Source organism: Manduca sexta, chromosome 26 (assembly GCF_014839805.1).
Source record: "Manduca sexta isolate Smith_Timp_Sample1 chromosome 26, JHU_Msex_v1.0, whole genome shotgun sequence".
In the NCBI taxonomy this organism is placed as follows: Eukaryota; Metazoa; Arthropoda; class Insecta; order Lepidoptera; family Sphingidae; genus Manduca; species Manduca sexta.
The window spans coordinates 10398712-10418877 of NC_051140.1; the positions used below are offsets into that span (position 1 = coordinate 10398712).

The 20166-nt window shown below is 34.2% G+C and overlaps 1 protein-coding gene across 9 annotated transcripts in view; it reads left to right on the plus strand.

Moving 5' to 3' along the window:
- The first annotated feature begins 900 nt into the window (after positions 1 to 900).
- LOC115444896 (MAP/microtubule affinity-regulating kinase 3) overlaps positions 901 to 20166 on the plus strand; it is a 41051-nt gene continuing 21785 nt past the window's right edge. For 7 of the 9 annotated variants that reach the window (XM_037443637.1, XM_037443640.1, XM_037443635.1 and 4 more), the window contains exons 1-2: positions 901 to 1143; positions 16892 to 16994. In XM_037443637.1, the coding sequence (XP_037299534.1) occupies positions 16897 to 16994 (98 nt within the window). In that variant the 5' untranslated portion in view covers positions 901 to 1143; positions 16892 to 16896. The remainder of the gene's footprint in view (positions 1144 to 16891; positions 16995 to 20166) is intronic. The other 2 variants (XM_037443642.1, XM_037443636.1) reach the window with 1 other exon arrangement.

Consider the following 20166-nt stretch of genomic DNA (forward strand, 5'->3'; position numbering starts at 1 on the left):
GGAAGTTAAAATAAAAGGTTTAAACTATGTATTCACCTTACTGGTTTACAGAAATATGTTAAATATCTTGAAATATTTGATGTTATCTTTCACGGGGTCATCTCGGTTTACAGGTCTAAATGACACTTAAAATAAAATGGCGAATAAATCGTATTAAAATGAACATAGCCATTTATGTTTTTAGTGGAACTGTATTTCAGTTAGTGGCATAGATGTAAGATTGCGGTAATTGTATAACATCAATAGTTCTCGATTTTTTTAGGGTAGGTGCACTTACCCCGTCGGCGCACTTGCCCCACCTGACCTTATCTAATATTATTTCTTGTTGCATTTCTACGATATGTACCTAAAATTACTGATAAGCTTTATTTTCTTTATGAAAAATAAATGAATACTTACTTGAGTAGGTATATAAAAAAGCCGGTTACTTTTCTGATGTATCTTACCTGAGATTTTGAAAATCATGGTACATTATGTGCGAAAATATGGACACTCCAGCAGAGGGAGGTACTTATTTAAATTTTCGATTAATTTTTTATTTCAAACTTTTTAAATTACTATTATTATTATATATTATAGGCCAAATCATCTTGATGTGTTGCATTTAAGTTGCTAAGGAGTTGGTGGCTATTTTGCAGACTACTTGATACCACGCTATCAATTCAAGTTTACTATATCCCGAAATACCGCCATCTCTTATATCTATTAGTAGACGAGGTAATTTGACTACTTATACATTATTATGTCACACATAGAGTCATCTGTTGTAAATTATCTGAAAAGTGTTAGCACGCCATCTATTGACCGATACGTATGTGCAATAACTAAAAAAAGATGTCGTTACTAGTTTTACAACGAAACTTTCTTCGTATTGTCTAAAAATAACACCAGAGTTCGTTCCAAGCGCTATATTTAGTTTTTAGACATTTGACAAAAAAGATGGCAGCGACTGCCGATTGCTGTCCTTCGGATTTATTGCGAAAATGGCGCATTATGTGATATTTTCACAGAAAAATATAATTTTAAGTGAAAAATTGTGTAGTGCTGCTTTGTGATGGTGTGCTATTTTACATTAATGACAGTGTACATGTGTTTATAGAACTGCGACTATCTTCTGGATATTGGATTACACATAAAATAAAGGTATTTATGCCTCCTACGCATGAATTATTACTTTTTTATGTAATTTCCAATGAACTGTTCTAATTAAAGTATCGCAAATATACCGGACACCTCCGTAAGTATGGAATATTACATAAGAATGTCAATTTATGAACGTAGTTGTTCGATTTCATGGAATGGCACGAGGAAAGCATTTTTTGGTGGCATATGTTATTTTGAAGATGTGGGAAGTATAGTGTAAGCCTGAGCTACATTCTTGTGAGGTGTGCAGTCGCGGTTGCGGCTCGGGATCGTGGTAGATGTTCGGCCCTGTATGACATCAGGCTTTGCCCACTGGTGTAAACTTTTGCAGCATGATTCATCTGGCGGCCCAGCCGGTACAACCGTCTCTAAAGCCACACATGTAAGGTTGAAATTCAATGGGAATGTGTTACAAAAACATATTAGAAATAGGTCAGTGAAATGTAATGATAAACACTGCTGTCTCAAGCTGCCTACATTTTTATTTGTCTATAACTGTGATAGTTACTATTAAAATAAATCCGATGTCTATAAATAGTACTTATGACAAGTAAAAAAAACTATCTTGAGGATGTATATTTACAGAAAAAACTTCCTGTCAAATATATCAGCTGTAAGCATAAATATATACAAAAACTACAAAAAGAGCTTTAAATATTAGTTCCCATGTTGCAACTATATTGTATGATACATGGCCTTATTTGCAAATAATATTTTGCATTCCAGTCATATTTGAATACAACCATAAGGAAATTTGTGTTTTTAACAATACATCATTACAAGCAAATATATAAATTGATTAATTTAATTAACAAGTGATATTCCCTATTAAGGACTGGTACAACATTAAAATAAGCTATAATTTTATAATAAATGATAATTGGTGCAAACAGTGTATTTGTATGTAGTTTGATATGATCAACATGTCTTAGTACAGTATAATATGTGAGATTTATAACTTTGTCCCAAAGGTTTCCATTACTTATAAATTATTTATACATACATTTAATATGTGGCTTAAGTATATCAAAGCTGTTGTAATTAGTGACCATATTTTCTGTTTTAAATATTGTTATGGCAGATTAATACCCATATTTTCAATAGGTAAACTATACCAATTTCCTATTTAATACAAGGACATAAAATTATCAATCATAATAAATTAGTACTTGGAAAAACAATAACTATGTAGAACATACTGAACCAATAAAAATTTAAATAAATCAAAATGTTTGTTGGTAATGATAAAACACATACTTATGAATTAAAAACCAGTTTCCACCTGAATTGGCAGTCATTGAAAAGGCTGCACAGATTGTGATAGGATTTAGTGGCAGGTTGATGTCTATATGAAATAATTCAGCCAGTTTCCACTTCATAAATGTTGTGACATTTGTTCCTATATTAAAAGTTCTAAATCAAAACTAGCAAACACAAAGTAGAAAGAAATCAATAGACTAGGTAATTTCAAATATACTCATTAATGTTAGTAGTAGGAATGTTAGTTTCATTTATCTATTCTACAAAAACTGTATGAAAATCCATATTATATAGATAAAATAAGATCAATTATGTATTATTTATTTATTTTGTGATTATTCAGGTAATAGTATATATGTGATATTATTTTATTAATAATATTATAATGGACTATTGATTAACCATACTAATTGCTGTCATAGGGTATTATGACAATTGAAAATCTGCATAATTATTGATTATTGAATACATAATAAAAATATTTATATGCATATGTATTAACATTAAGCTTTTCTATGTAGCGCCACTTGTGTTAATGGCCATTCTGGGATAAAAAGTAGCCTATAGCACTCAGGAGTGTTGTGATGTGTATTGATGAAATTATTTTCAAAATTGATTTACTAGTTTTGGAGTTTTATGCTGTTTCATGAGCAGTTGGCAATCCATTTGATCACAAATCCATATAACTGAGGTCTGGATAATTGGGTCTCCACTGTATATTCATTGCATCATAACACATTTATTGTTGCAGCTTATTCAAGTATTAGAACTGCATTGTATGAACTGAATACTGATAGGTTTAAGTATTACACTCTTACTAACCGCCTTAACTGTGATATAATAGTTAAATACTAATTGCAATGACTACTACTTGTAAGTCACATTTCATATTATAGTGCAACAATCTTATATTTATTTTATAATACAGTACTAAAAATACAACCATAACTTTTTGCTCAAAGTTTTGGATTTATCCATCAAAACAATGTAATTTATAAAATATATGAAACAAATTGTGTATTGTCACAATGTAACTATAATTATCTCAGCAATTAACTGTCAGCATAAACAATAAGTGTTAGAACATTTTATTTTTGGCCACATACATATTCTTTTTTTGTGCTATTATTAAATATGAAAAGTAGGTCTGTTCTTTTTCCAAGTAGTGGACTAATTTCACATTGTAACTAAGTCTACAGAGTACAGAAATGTTTAATGTCATTGTTAATTAATAATTGTTTTTTCTTATATATATTTTTAAATATGTGGAGCATATTTTTTTATAATTTTATTGTTTATCATGGCTGGCATATTTCACCTGAGATGAAATATACTTGTGATAAGAAATATGACTAAAATCCTATAGATATGTTGCACATTACAATATGATAGAAAAGGCAAATCCAAAAAAGTCTGAGATGTTCTTATTTATTACTTATAAGTATGAAAAATATTTTATTTAAAAAAAAAAGAAAATTCAAAATAAATAAAAATTATTCAAGTCTTGTGACGTCATCGAGTATTATAATGCCGGCATTTGAAAGAGATACCTAGTTCGTCACATATGCGCTTAGTCTTTCTCATAATATTATTTAATATATTAATTATTTTTGTATATTATTTAACCAACTTTTGGGAGCATTCAAATTAACCGCACTGACCTATAGGTCCTTATGAATTTATAAATTCATAAGGACCCTATTAAGTTTGCTGCGCGGCTGGGTAAATCCATAAGAATAGGTGCGGCTGCAGCTCGAGGCGACGCGATATTCGGATGTTTGCCGCGCGTAATCAATACTAGCATTAAGAATTGCCACAACACCAGTGACGATAAAGTTATAACTTAAGAGCGCCTTGAATTTTCCGCAAGTGCCTCCAAACTATAATGCGTCAGATACACTGCACTGCAATCTCGCGCCTAATTTGAATGCTTTCTTGTCGTTTTCACAAAAGGTTTGCTTATCATATTATTTGCTATTAATAAATATTATTTAATAGAATAGTGTAAACAAATCAACCATAAACAGATATCTTAATTTAATTCTTAGAAATTAATGAAGGAAGGAAATTAATTGTTTTAAATGCCTATAAACAAACCTTTATGTTTTATTAACAAAGCTTTTAGGTCAAAGCAAAAGTAAATTTTGGCACTTTTCGCTATTGGAATTGTTGCAGAAAAACACTAACAAGCTAACAAAAAAATCTTGGATGCCGTTAGCCATTTTTATAATTGTATTTTTTTTGGAGCTGCTTTTATACAGTTTCTTACTCAAGCATGTAGTCTAAATGATTTTCTATCAGTCAAGATCTATAGCAATCAATATTATAATATTATGTTAGCACACCAAATTCTTTTTTCCTGTTACATAACATATACAATAACATAAATTTTACAATATAACTAGGTAATCGTTGTCTATTACACTAGTACAGCAGAGCAAATACATGATTCAATCCAGGGATAGCAAATTAACATAAATTTCATTACATTGTCGTAGTACGTTGATCTATTTCCTTATTGCCGTGATAAATTATGGATTCAATGTTTTAAATATTTCTGATATTGCCTCAGGCAAGCATACAACTTGTTTATCTGGCTAACTTCCAATATAAAGTGTTCTGTCACAGAATTGACACTGCACATTATTTGACACGTTTTGAAGTTTATTGCGTTACTAAATTGAATGCCGCATCTATTCTATTAATTAAAAAAAGATAATTACGCACTGCATAAATATTTAACAATATTTCACGTTGTTAGATGGACGCTTGAATTCTAGAATCAAATTGAGTAGGCAATGATGGCTACAACGTATTTGTTGCTTCAAATTAAATTTAATATTTATTTACCTTATACAAAGGAACCAGAAACGCTGCTTCATGGTTGGTTAGGTGGAAGGGAAGAGACCACGAGGACGAAACCACAAAAGATGGATAGACCAGGATTCCAATGCGTTGAATGTGTCCATTTATGCAGCATTACATTAGGCAGAAGACTGTAGCCGATGGAGAGATACACTATAAAGTTGATTGAGAATCACGATCCACTGGAGATAAATACAAAGAAATACATCTTCAAAATTTACATCGCACAAGTAACATGCTATTAAATAGAAACTTGCAGTATCCGTGTTGTAAGGTGAAATATTCCGAAAGGGAAGAAGATCATGTAGGTTCTGAATGCGGCCTGCAAATCGTTTTAATGATAATTAGATTCTATATAAATTCTACATAAAGGGAAGTCGGCAGAAATCAGATTATATAGAGTATGGATCCTTCGCCAGTGTGTAGTATATTTGTCTATGAGAGTTGCGCGTGTAGGCGAATTTGGATTTCTCTTCCCGCTTGTAGTTGAGCGTTGAATTTCCATCACTAGTGTCTTTGTTAAGTGGATTCGTGCTATGATTATGCCAGTTAGGCTTTGTGAGTGCAGCTGTCTCCCAAAATCTGTGGAATAATATAAATTGTATGAGAAGAAACACAGAAACACTCAGTAAAGCGTCAAGGAAAAACGTGTTTTTATATTTTGAAATTGTAACTTTCAAAGTTACAAACAGTGTACAGGCAATATAGAGTTTGTGCTAGTTTTCATAACTTTAAAGTAGGTAGATATATCTCATATTACTTTAGACTTTACTTTAGACTTTAGTAAAAATGAAAATTTTATTTCTTTAACGTATTAGCTCAATGTACTAAATGGCGCAGAGTGTCAATTATAGGTTCTCAGACTTTCACCTCCTATAGGCGCTGGGCAAGAGCAAATAAAAAAAGATCTTTTTAACAAAACAAAAATAAATAGGCGCAACGCGCTACCCTACCTACATGTGACAAACTATGAAAGGAGAAAGTCCTCATTTTTAAATGATTTTATTTTAGACGTTCTGTCGCCTCTCTAAAAGTAGCGCACGGGACGGGCCACCACTACCGCCCCTCCTTACTTTACACCACTGCCCCCGAAACTCACACCTTTACTAACATCATAAATGCGAAAGCGTGTAATTTGGTTTGTTTGATTATTTCGTTTCCACGACTAAATTACTGAATGGATTTAGATGAAATATGGTATCACGTTATCGCCCCTCAATTTCTTAAAAGCCCTTTACCGCCCCCTTGAAGGTCTCTAGCGCCTACTAACGGGCCTTATCACCCGCTTGGGGAAAACTGGTGTAGATTATGTATTTAACTTAAGTCTAATCCTATAATAAACTATTAATAAATTCAATTATTGCTAATATGCCTAGGTATTTTCAATATATGTACAATAAAAGTCGTAGATGTATATAAAAATGGCCGTCGTGATTGGCTAATATTGAGATACAACTTGAATTTAGTTGGCTATCAGATAAACAAAGCTGAGAAACAGACTTGTTATCACAGCAATGCTCGTTCCTTAAATAAATAACGTCTATGAATAAGGGGGTATGTCTTTATAAAGCATAAATTTGGTCTATCGTGGAGTACCGTTCGCATCTCCGGGTTGTGGCATCCAAGTACCAATTACTTACAATTCATTCATCCGTCCCCCCAAGAAAAGATCACTGTCTGCACTGTGCGCTTCCAGAGATCTTTCTTACCACGCACGTGTTTACTCTGGAATGAACTTCCTCCAAGGGGTGTTTTACCTTAACGCTGTGACTTGCTTCTTCAAACGAAGTTTAAACTTTTTTTCAAGGTAGGCAACAGCTAAGCAGTGCTCTTGGCATTGCTGACGTCCATGGGCGACTGTCACTACTTACCATCAGGTTGGCCGTTAGCTCATCTGCCTTCGGAGGCAATAAAAACATATCTTTATTGTATTTGGTATGATGATAGATGCAGCGAAGGTACTAAATTTTATGGTGACATTTAGTTCTTTGGCTTCTTGTAAACATAAAACGCAGAATATTATGTTATTTTTTTTACTGAATACAGAGATAATACATACATCTAACTGGAACATACATTACTCCGACCATACGCTACCATTGATACAAGTCCTTAATCTTATGTCCTCGATACCAGGAATTATGAGCGACTTTCGGTTCCAGAAACACTCATAAGATATTTGTGTGTTTCACAAACAATCACGACTCTGTGGAAATCGAATCTATGGTCCATTATAATACTCTATACTATTGTTTTATTTTTGAAAACTTGAATGTGTATTATACGTATTTATTGACACGAATTACATAACTTTCCCGGTTGTTTGTCGCGCGCACCACGCGATTGTATTTTCTACTCTCGTATGCATGTATGATTTAAGACAAAATCCAGTATTGAGTCAGCAGTATGGAATTATATTCTATTTTCGTTACGTTCATTGGTACAGAGTTCTAGACTCTTTGCCAAATTATAAACTTTTACGACAAAAATATGCATACAACTGCGTCATTTTGCTTGTAATGTTTATGTTGGTGTCACGCAGACAAATCGCCGCCTAGACAATAGTTGTTGGACGTAATGTGGGGCTTTTTATTCCTTTTTTTATTATCGTACAACGGTACAATACTGAACGTTTACTGATTGACTATCCTAAAGAAATACGTTCGCATAGTTAGTAATCATTTGTACTGTAAGAGCTAATTTAACCATGTATTGCGGTGTAAACACATCACGTTGGTCGTGGTCAGTGACTGATGTTGGTGCAGTGTCCCTCATATAAAAACCCATGTGGTTGCAAATCACATGGTGACCTACTGCGCATATTCATGTCATGTAACACATGTTAACATACTGTAAACATGACAAATCTTTGAATGTGAATCTCATGTAAAGGAACGTAAGACCCTTAACTGTTAAAAATTAGAAAGAATTCCATAATGTGCGATTTTATGCCCGAGGGGATAGAATGAAATAATATGTCTGATATTGTTATTTATGTAAAGTATCGTTAAAATAATATAAGCATTTATCATGCTTATATTAGTTTTAACGATACTTTACATCAACAAAATATCCCTGCATAGTGCGTGACGTGGTTGAATGACGAAGAAAGAAACATCGAGAAAAAGTTACATTAAAAAAATTTAACGTAACTATGTACAATGTACATGTAGTTATTATTAGGCACTTGCACAACGTACATTTGTTGCACGTCACCGTCAGTGAACGTAAGAGAGATACATTTAAAGTTTTAACATCACATGTTTTTCTACAATATTCTTCACTTTACAATCTACCAAAGGAATTATTCTGATGTTTGTTACTAGCAGAAGCCCTTATATGTTTGGCCTTTTGTTTCATAGAAATGAATCAACGTAATATGATGTCCAAAATGATTTGACCAGATAGAGGAACATAATAAAATGGCCTATTTTTAGTTGAAAAAAATCCTGTTTGATGTTTCTTCGTTGTTAATGATCTCTGTGGTTGTAGAATTGAAATCTAGGGGAAAGTATACTTGCGTAAGACCCGTTCTGCTCAATGGAGCAGACGGTTAACTAATAGAAGCCACAAAGGCACGCTTCCATGTTTCGGAGATAGAAATGCGCCAATAGATGGAATGGATAACCAAACTGAAGTAAATATATATATTGGAGACATTTTGAAAATGGTATAAATCTTTGTTATTTCAAAGACCATAACTATGAGGGTAGTCTGTTATGAGGGTGGTTGAATTTACTCTCGTGCTATATTCTGCGAGGAGTGAACTGTGTGTAAACGATGAGTACTTGCTTTAATCTTTCTAGAATCGCATAAAAAGCACGTCTTAGGACGATTTAGGCGCATAGCGGCGATGTGGCCGCCCGAGCGGTTTTATGACAGTAGCACGAAAGAGCGACAAAGATATGCGGGGGAATAGCAAGGGTGGATAGTTCAATGTGGATAGCACCGCCATATAGACAAATAATTTAGTGATACTATAATATTAAATGTAAACGTTCGTAAACAGTTACGTATGTAAATCATAACAAACATATATAAGTATAAAAAGTTTATAGTATACTTTTTTTTGGTATATTTATTATAAAATTGTAAACTAAGGACTCTGGTCCTATGTTTGATACCTCTTACCAAGACAAAATACTTAAATGCTTAAGCCTAAGCAGATAAACGTGCCGCGACTTGATGAGATAATGACTGGGGTTTTCACTATCAGTCATAAAGAGCAATAAATAATAATAAGTATTGCAATCATTGAAAATTATTATTTTTTTCAAATAAAGTAAAATTAGATTTTTGTATCACAATAAGAAACGATGATTTAAAAGAATGTAGTAGGTATAGTAAAACAAAATATTATATGGTATTGCTTATACTATTTATAGTATAACTGTTAAACTTATACTATACTCGTATGTAATATAATTGTCGTATCTCTAGACTCTCTTCCTAATTCAAACTTTTCCGTCGCAGCAATTTTTCTTGTAAGAATTTACTTTTGCTGTTCTATTTTCTTCCGTACTTTATTAGTTTTTTATCTAGCCAGACAGCAAACGACTGATAGGCAGGTGATGTCTGTGCGTCATTCAGCAATGTGTATATCTACATATATAAGCTAATATAAAACACAACATCGATTTTCTTTAATATACGGTTGCTATGTCAGTACATAATAAAAATCAAAATTTTCTTTTGAAAAGATTTCTATGTTATTATGTTTAATACTATTTAAAATTCGATGCTTAAAACTCAAGATAACAATTGGTTAGCTACCATGAGTTTATTCTGAATCGTCAAAAGTGCGTAGGGTGTAATAGCCGTCAGATAGTCAAATATTACGTAATACGCATCGACAAAATGTCGCCAATGTATTGATCGGTTTCGGTCCCTCAGAAATTTTATGATCCTGGAAATCAACTGGCACGAAAGTACTTTGGTTGTATGACGGTCGAACTGGAATGTTACTACCTACATTTATGCGTGCCACAACAGAAACCCTTCGATATAGTGATATAATTAGAACGCAGACGATATTATTTAGTTAAAGGGCATAGGTTGGTTCTTCTTCATGTCTCTAGTCTCTACCAAATGGTTCTATTATTGGTTTTTATATGACGATATGATAACGATAATTAAATATATACAATTTTTGTTGTTTCGGATATAATAATGCTAATATACCGGTAAACTAATATTGATCTTATTAAATTAATATTTCTGTAAGATGTCGCATTTATTTCTCATTCGTTTATAGTTTGAGAAGTCACACTTACGCCCGAAGAAGCGTACTATGTTTTTTTTAAGTGCAGTTCAATTTAATGTTTAAAGGTTTTGTAATAAATATTTCAAGAGAATCGTAAATTAATTAACTTCCTTTTTTACCGACATTTTAAATTGATTTTTTCCCGTAGAGTTTAGTTTAGTAGATTGGGAAGTCCATTACTAACAGACTTTAAATTTCACGGTAATCTAATTAAAGTATTAGTAAATTTCATACGAAATTAAATCTCAGTTAACTGCTCAAGTCCTGACCATAAGTCATCTACATGTAAAAAAGTTTGCAAGTGCCATGTGATCATTAAAGCCTAGATGAATGATGATCCGTGCTACAGTTGGATTCGTAGGCAAGTGCGAATAGTTGATTGGAGGTTATTCAACTGGTGGTGGACAAAAATAGCACGATCGCTACGTCCGCACGCTGCGTGTCCGCTTGAACACGGCTGATGACGAGGGACCGCCGCGCTGCGCTTCCGGGACACGCTCACAATTGGACCACCGCTTAGATTTAATGACTTATTTACGAAAAATAACAACACCCACACCTTGTTTTCTCCTGAGTTCAACAATCTCTTTGGCCGATTTATGATTAAACGACGTTTACAATTTAAATCATTGTCGTCAGGACGTTGAGGAAATTATGTTATTAATATTAATCATTCATCCGTGTTGGTAACATGAATCACCGATTTGCTGTTTGAATTTCGGAAATTAAAGGTAGCATGTGCATGAACATGGTAGGAGGGGATTGGGCTTATGCGTGGCTCGTAATTTGAATAGTGTAAGCTCGAAGGTTGGTACAGGCCGGCACCGGCGGGCCCCGGTGCGCAGGGTCGTCGTCGGTGGACGCGCTGCTCGGGTTTGCGGGGTGTGCGGGCGCGGATCGCGATATTTATAGAGGCGTCGAGACGCCGGCCCCACACTATCCCACATGGTAATTGGCTACTTGCGCCACATTTTTTCTGGACGTGACCGTAAACGCTTACACATCGACCAATGTTACCGCTTCCGACCGACAAACATTGACATCCAATGTAACTGGCCTAGTTTTGTGATCGGTTAACGCGAGAGCTGTGTCCACGTACTTGCACCTGTTGCACGTGAAAATAAGTCCCGACGACAGTTCAAGATCTCGCCGTCACCTCGCAGACACTTTGTGGCTCAAGTGACCTTTTGTTATGAGCATACCACTTTACGTAGAAATAGATTAGTTTACTAAGATGTTCCAAAATATGAAAAGCTCAATATAAATAGAATTATCTATTTGTATTAAAAAAATCAAGTAAAAATGTCAGGTAACTTCCTGACATAGTGGACTATTTATAAGCTTTGATAAAATAGCTTCTATAATTATTATTGGGGATTGCGATTGTGCACAGAAATAACGTAAAAGCCGCGACGTAAACGATGAGTCAATGTCAAATAGTTTCGGGATTGAATTGTTTTATCTTGGCCGCATTGTCCGAGAGTTCTGAAGTGACTAAGTAATAAATAGAATTATTTTAAGGCTTTATTCTGGTAGTAGCGTTTAAAAATATAATTGATATGAAAACGTTACTCTTTCCACGCGGCTACGCGCGTTTGATAATACCTACTCCTGGAATAGAAGTCCAAGCAGAACCATTTATTTTACTAGGATGAGCAGTACCTTACATAACGTGTCTTATTTTTATTTATTTCTTTTTGGCTGCGGAACCCTTACTATTATCGAAGTACAAAGTATCTATAGGTTAGATACATTTAAGTAAACATTTTTTTCGGTCCTAATAAGCAGTAAGTATAAAGCAATAATATTAGTCGTAAAATCTAAATAAATCATTTGAAAAAGAAAAATATTAATATGATTTGTGTTTTAATAGATTCACCATCAGTGAAAATCTGAATAACACATAAAACTTATATAATATAATAATTTGTAATATGCCATGCTTAAATAAATACACACCGCATAAAATCATCGCTTAAATAAACGCTATGGGCGAAATAGGGCATTTTTGTCTACTTGTGTATCTAGTGGATGGCGGACTACTACAAAATCCAAAAACTGCATTAAAAACTTACTAACACCCGGTGCAATGTTATCGCCAATGGACCTACAGCACGGGCTACATGCGTATATTTTTAATAATAGTACACATATATTTGAAAAATTCTGACTTGCTTCTTATTTTTCACTCTTCAGACATGTTTCGCAGTTTTGGCATCGACAAAAAGGAAATTATGAGCTCTCATCGTTATGTGTAAATTGTTTTACCGCGTCAGGCCGACGCTATTTAGGTCAGGACGGGTGTCCCTCTCATACAATCAGGCCAACCGTCATCTGCTCATAAATTACATAATATGATGTTAATCACTTCTCGCCTGTCACAGATTACAGTAAAGCTTTCATTGGTTATGCCATTATTTAACATTATTAAACCTATTATTAGGTTTAGCCGTAACTGTTATGGTAGCTCATACAAAAACCTGCTAAATTGTAATTGTCTTTACTCCCTATGTCATGACATAAGTGCTTTTTATACGTCCACTTAATTATTATATATTGAGTAATTTATTTTTACAACATTAATCTTTATTTAAATGTTTTCTAGGAAGAGAACTTATTCAGAAATAACTTATACTAAAATAAAAGTAAAAAAATATATATTTTTAAATACAATACATTTTATATTGAACTTTGTGGACATAAACGCTTGTCGCGATATTTATTAGTGTTGTAATCAACTTAAATAATTATTATTGTATTATCTACCCAAGTGAATCTCGCAACAAACTTTTATGTTTACAAAATTATAAATTCCGTTTAGCCGGGCAGTAGTACACCATCTCCTCAAAGGGTTGAAATCAGACGACAGTTTATTGTTCATAATTTTCTTAGAAAATCCTTTAATATTATAGGTGTGCCTAAAAAATAATTAGTCCGCCATCTTGGGCCGCCAGCCATATTGGATTTAGAAGAACGTCACTAAGCTTATTATCATCCAAACATATTTTCATGTATCCAAAAATTTCTTCTCAATCCGGGGAGCATAATTGATTTAAAATTCAGGTGCAAGATTTTACCTGAACATACATGTACATACATAAAATCATTACAAGTTAAAAAAAAAGCTTGTAAAATTTAGAGCCCTGTTGACTCTTGAAACACTGATTAAAAAGGTACTTCTCAGTAATCCGTTATAGTTATTAAATGTCCTGGATATCTATTTTCTAGTGACAGGAGTCTAGTCCATAAGTTTGCATAAATACAAGTGAACATGGCGGAGAGGCATGGTCTTGAAGGCGCCAGTGGCAGTATGCTGCTGTTTAATATTATTTGACAAAGTTTATCAATTGTATAATAATTTATTTTATAGGATAATTCCATAATAACAGACAGGAAAAGGTGACGACAAAGACTTCTTTAGATATTGACCGGAAATGACAATTGATACATTGTTCGAATAAAGAGGGGAGGTCTCTCAACAACTATTCTTTAATATGGTGTATAAAATTGAACAGAAATTTCTGTGTATTATTATTTAATATCTTCAATGTACTTTTCTAGTCTGCAAATTGTATCAACTAATTAAAAGGGGTTACGAAGATTAAAAATTTCAAGGGGTTAATAATAATAATAATAATATCAGCCCTGTATTATATACTTGCCCACTGCTGAGCACGGGCCTCCTCTACTACTGAGAGGGATTAGGCCTTAGTCCACCACGCTGGCCTAGTGCGGATTGGTAGACTTCACATACCCTCGAAATTCCTATAGATAACTTCTCAAATGTGCAGGTTTCCTCACGATGTTTTCCTTCACCGTTAAAGCGAACGATAAATTCACAAAGAATACACACATGATTTTTAGAAAAGTCAGAGGTGTGTGCCCCTGGGATTTGAACCTGCGGACATTCGTCTCGGCAGTCCGTTCCACACCCAACTAGGCTATCGCCGCTATGGAGGGGTTAACATTGCCTATTTCATACATATTCTCGAGTGGTAATTAGTTAAGTACTCTTATTCCCTGGAGTTTTTGTTGACTTGGCGCATGTTTTACAACTTTCGCGTGAATGCATCATAGTCGTAACAATATTGAATCCAAAACTCACATCGTCAAAAACAGATTCAAATAAATTGATATCAGCTGAGTACTATTCACATTAGCTATGGATAGCCGGCGGATAGAATGAACTCGAGTATCGTGAAACAGATTAGGTGTATGACAGTTTGATACATTATGATTTATGAGCTAAATATAAAAAAAAATAGATTTTAAACAATTTACATCTTGGTTCGTGACTACAGTCTTTACTAAATTAAAATATCCCTACAGATTCTTACGTTCTTAATTTAAATTCTAAACTTATATACTTGCTATTTGCAAGGCTTAAACCGGTGAATAAATTTTACCCTAAGAGTTTGTTACATAATGTAGATGAGCATTGGAATAATGTGTATAATGAGAGTTTAAACTTAAATTCGAGTATTTTTATGTGAGGGGCATGGGCATCCCTGAGGACTTTTAGCTATGTCATATAATTTAAATAACTTGTTTTCATAGCTAGTTAGTCCGACATTTAGAAAGTGAATGTGGTTCATATTATATTACAGAACACTTTATGGCGAAGTATTTATATTGTTTTATTATTCATGAATAAAATTTAATAGTGGCCTTCGTTTTGAAATAGTTCTGGGTCTTCGAAATATATAACGAAGGACAGATAATATTAAATTGTTTGTACATATTAAAACGATTCAGAAGATAAAGCGTTTATTTTTGAATATCCTTTAATCAGTCATAATAATGCTTGCAGGCTAGCGATTGACTGCGTGAATAGACGAAACGGTAACAGACACTCATGCATACGCGATGTCTTCTACTTAGCAAATCTTTAATAATACCTACTCATGGTTTCTCTTTATTCTTACCCCCTTATTCATAGACGGTTTTTATCTAACGACCAAGTAAAGCTGTGATAACAAGCCTGTTTCTCAGTGCTGACGGCATGGCAGTCTTCTCATTGCGTAGACATAGAGCCGTTGTGATTGGCTAATATTGAGATACAACAATGATAGCCAATCACAACGGCCCTATGTCTGTTTCTCAGTGTCGTTGGGCACTGAGAAACAGGCTTGTTATCACAGCTTTACTTCGTCCTTAGATAAAAAACGTTTATGAATAAGGGGGTTAGTTCTTAATTGAATAATATTGCTTTACAAACTTATCCTGATTAACCAAAATGTGAATCTATACAAACAATGTAAATAAACAGAATAATCTAATCTAATATAAAGGTATTGAACTGAATATGTACCAATTACCCCACTTGTTTTGTGTCTTTGTTCAGCATATTGAATGGAATCATTCCTGTAACGATTTCTAGAAAACGACTTGTTGAATCATGCGTATTATAACAACAATAAATGAGTAATCACAGAACTTTAATCAGGGTATCTACGAATTGAAGAAGTCTCGTGGTTCCAAGAAAATGAATCGAGAAGGAAATTCAACACAAAATTTCGTTAGTAGCTGTTATTACATTACATACCTACGTGTTGGGATATTTTCGTCATCGGGTCGAAAATATAGGCGACTTTACGACACACATTCATCATGTTTTTGTACGAAATATGATTTTTAAATAACGTTTTCTCAAAGCTTTGCTCTCATATACGTTTCTGTTAATGGATCGAATCGACAAAGTTTCTTTATTCTCTTTTTATGTATGAAGGATCCCAAAATATTGTCCAGGTTCTAAGGTATTCTTATTCCATTATGTGATTAGAACGAACGCTGCGAGAATCATACCGATCTTTCTTGGTTTCCCGTGACATTGCACGAATGAGTATACCGACAGTGACCCTAGAACCAAAGTGCGTATCACTTTCGTATTCGGTTCAGTGAAACTTGCCTGGCGCGTGTGTAGGTTACTTATCACTTGTGACTAATAACGCACAATATATGACTGAACATTACAATTGTCAATGGACTTTCTTACACTATTACCATACTCATTAGAATTCTCCGGCAGTTGTTGTCTATAAATCGCGCGGTCCCTGATGGCGGAAAACGCCAGTGTGTCCCGGCTTATAAACAAGCGTGACTGACGCGTGGTGACAACTGCTGCTGCTGCCAAGCAGTTAAGTGCCGGAAGTTTTGTTCCGATATGACTGTGAGATGTTTTCCGAAATTAAGCGATAGGGCATCCTTTGGTATTGTGCCTTTTATCACTCCTCGAACTGATTTAATATTGACCTTAATCGTATTTTGATGAAGTGTTAATTTTATAACAGTGATGTGTTTCGTATTGATGTGTCACAATTAGTGTTCGGTGATAGTGAACGGTTTTTTGATTTGTTGCAGTCACGATGGTGGTGGGCGAGAGCAAGCGCGCCAACATCATGGATGGCATCGAGAACACCGGTGATGTGCGCATGCACGACCACCGGCTGCGTCTCAAACAAAGGTAGGTTCTCTATTTCAATGAATTGTAACTTTAACAATAAACGTCGTGTTAGGTATCTTACAGTCTCATTTGTGGTGTTACCATCTGAAAGCTGAGCTAAGTGTCATCATGGGCGTTATTTTTGTTTAACGTTGCTTACAAAAGTGACTCTAGCTAAGCTTATCCACTGCCTCTACCTCGAAATTGATATACTAAAGTCACTCATTGAAATGTATATAAATGCTTATGATTGACTCTCGGATTATTTTTAAGCTATCTTCTTCTTGCTGTTTTCTTTTTTCACCTACTTGAATCCCACAGAAACGTAGAGTCAGGGTAGTACCCTTTTTAAGTATATTGTAGAAAGGTTTTTATAACTGGTAGCTTATGCTACTAATTTTTGTTCACGTGTTCTTACTGCATACAATAAGAATACATTATTACATGCGTTTGCTTTAATTAAGTTACTTTATTTAAGGCTTCAATTTTAAACACTAAGGTATTTATATCAATATAATTTACGCTGTCAAAAAAAAGCCTGGTTTAAACTCTTAAATAAATAACCTAAGTCCTAAATGAAAACTGCACGCGTGCTTTTTAATATCACACTATGTTTATGTAGTGCAAATAGAGTTTACATAATGTTATCGAAACGCGCGCTAGAACAGTACTGCCAAGGGTTTAGCACGGACTGGTATCTGACAGCGGATAGTATTTAATGTTAGCTCGACATATTGCCCTACATTTTTAAAGACATTAAATTTATCGTTTGTGATGTTGGCTATAACCATTATTTTATAATACAATAGGAGTACAAAAATTGTTTAGATAAAAAAGTATATTTTGACATATTGTTTAAAATGGAATTTAGACTTACGACCTAGTATCCTACATTGGAATCGTTCCAGTTTTTAAACGGCCAGAAACAAACTTTATCGATGCCGTATTGAGTTCGGCGAGTACGACCTGTATAAACTTAAAAGAACTGATGGCATTAAGACATAAAATAAGTTGCAATAATATTTAATATTATGCCAATATAATTCGATTATTATTTCTTTAAATATCAGCCATGTATTATAATACTGTCCCACTGTTAGGCACGGGTCTCCTCTACTACTGAGAGGGATTAGGCTTTAGTCCACCACGCTGGACTAGTGCGGATTGATAGACTTCACACACCCTTGAAATTCCTATAGAGAACTCCTCAGGCATGCAGGTTTCCTCACGATGTTTTCTTTCACCGTTAAATCAAGCGATATTTCCCAAAGAAAACACACATAATTTTAGAAAAGTCAGAGGTATGTGCCCTTGGGATTTAAACCTGCGGACAATCGTCTCGGCAGTCCATTCCACAACCAACTAGGCTATGGATGATTAAATAATGGAACCATTAAACTATCATATTTAAGCCGGTTATTGGCCACTAAGTCAAAGAACTCATTTCAATACAAATAAAATATCAAAAAATTATATTCGAGAAATACTAACAGATGGATACGTTGAAATTTTGGGATGTGTCAGCTTATCATAAAACCAAATTAATGATCCGTCACTGCGAATTATTTGCAACAGAACTGATCTCAACATACGTCTTTATTTAAATAGTGTGTGGTGTTATTTTAGCGACGTCTATTATTCGGAACGGCACATTTGTCCGTATTTATGGTATGACGTCACCAACCAGTGACCGACATTAGGGTGTCAGATCATTCACCTGCCTACACACGAATCTTTGGAAAATGTGGGCGTAAAGGTTGTTACATCATCTCAGTGTCACATGTGTTCATAATCAAATAATGTATCGACTTCAATTGTTGTTTAATAGATTTAATTTTGAATTATTTGTCAGGTAGTTTACTCTCTCTATCGATGTTTAAGGTTTTTGGATATATCTGTTCGATATTTGTACAAGAATTTACTTCATCTTAAATGTGACATTTCTGTAAGAATTTTATCAATTTTTCTTTTTTTATACCATTTAAAAAGTACATTATTATGAAGCCCCCAACTTCGTCACTATTAGACGAAACTCTTTTAAATGCACAGCGAAGAAGTTAATTATACTTTTTTATATTTGCAACAAACACAAGATATTGTCGCGTGATTTCTCCAAATCTATTTTAATCAGTAGGTTGAAACTCTTTCCTCTGTATCTTGAATTCCCGACGTCGCGTCGTATTGAGATGAGACATGCCGAGTTTTTGAACAAAAACAGCTGTCGAACGGAAATCATGCCTGCGTCGTGGATTTGGCATGACATTAATACAGACAATGATATGTGTTCTATTGTAGTTTTTTTTAAAAAGCAATTATGTCGAGAAATGTTGATAATTTTTTGCTTCAAAGATACCGATAGATCTAAGAGATCAACAATAGCGAGCATAATCTTAATAAACCCATATTAAAATATCGGAACAGATTTATTGAATCGTTTAGTGGCTAATAAATTAATCTATTCCTATAGTCAGTGTTACGCAAAATGTTAGTTGTTATCAACCTTACATCCCATGCTACCCACTTTGACGGTTTAGGCGACCCACTCTTGTGATCTTGTTCAGCGTCCTTCGTTGACTGTTAGTAGATTTTCAATTTCCTTTTACTGACCGCTAATATATGCGACCATGGCCAGCAATATGAAGTGTCGAGGTTATATCGAGACCGACAGCCGTGGTTGTCCGCCCACACGCCCAGCGTAGGACAATCAACTTTAATCCGAGCGCGGTTGTTAGTGTTAAATTTCATAACAGCAATTTTTCAATTCAACTAGTCCATAATGTTTTGAAAACTGCCGTATCTGGCGACGCGTGTAAAATGATAATAGGTGAATGTGTTCGACAACGCGAGGCCACTTAATTTGAATGGTTCGGTTCTGCAATGTGCCACGCGCTGCGCTGCGCGTGGGCAAACGATCGATGCCCCACCTGTGGTGCAATTCATGAGTGTTTGTTTCGATTAGAACAAAGTAAATGTTGATGGTAATTGGGAGGCACTTATTGTTTGAAAAAAAAATACATCATAAAAAATATAAAAATAGAGTGCCGTGTTAAATATTGACTATAGATGATTCCGTTACATGTAGATATTATAAATTATCACATGTATGCACGAAAATGTGTTTAACTGTTTTTATTGAGTTTGTATTGATACTTTTGTCCGCAAACTGAATGTGAATTTGTCAAAGTGGGAAACT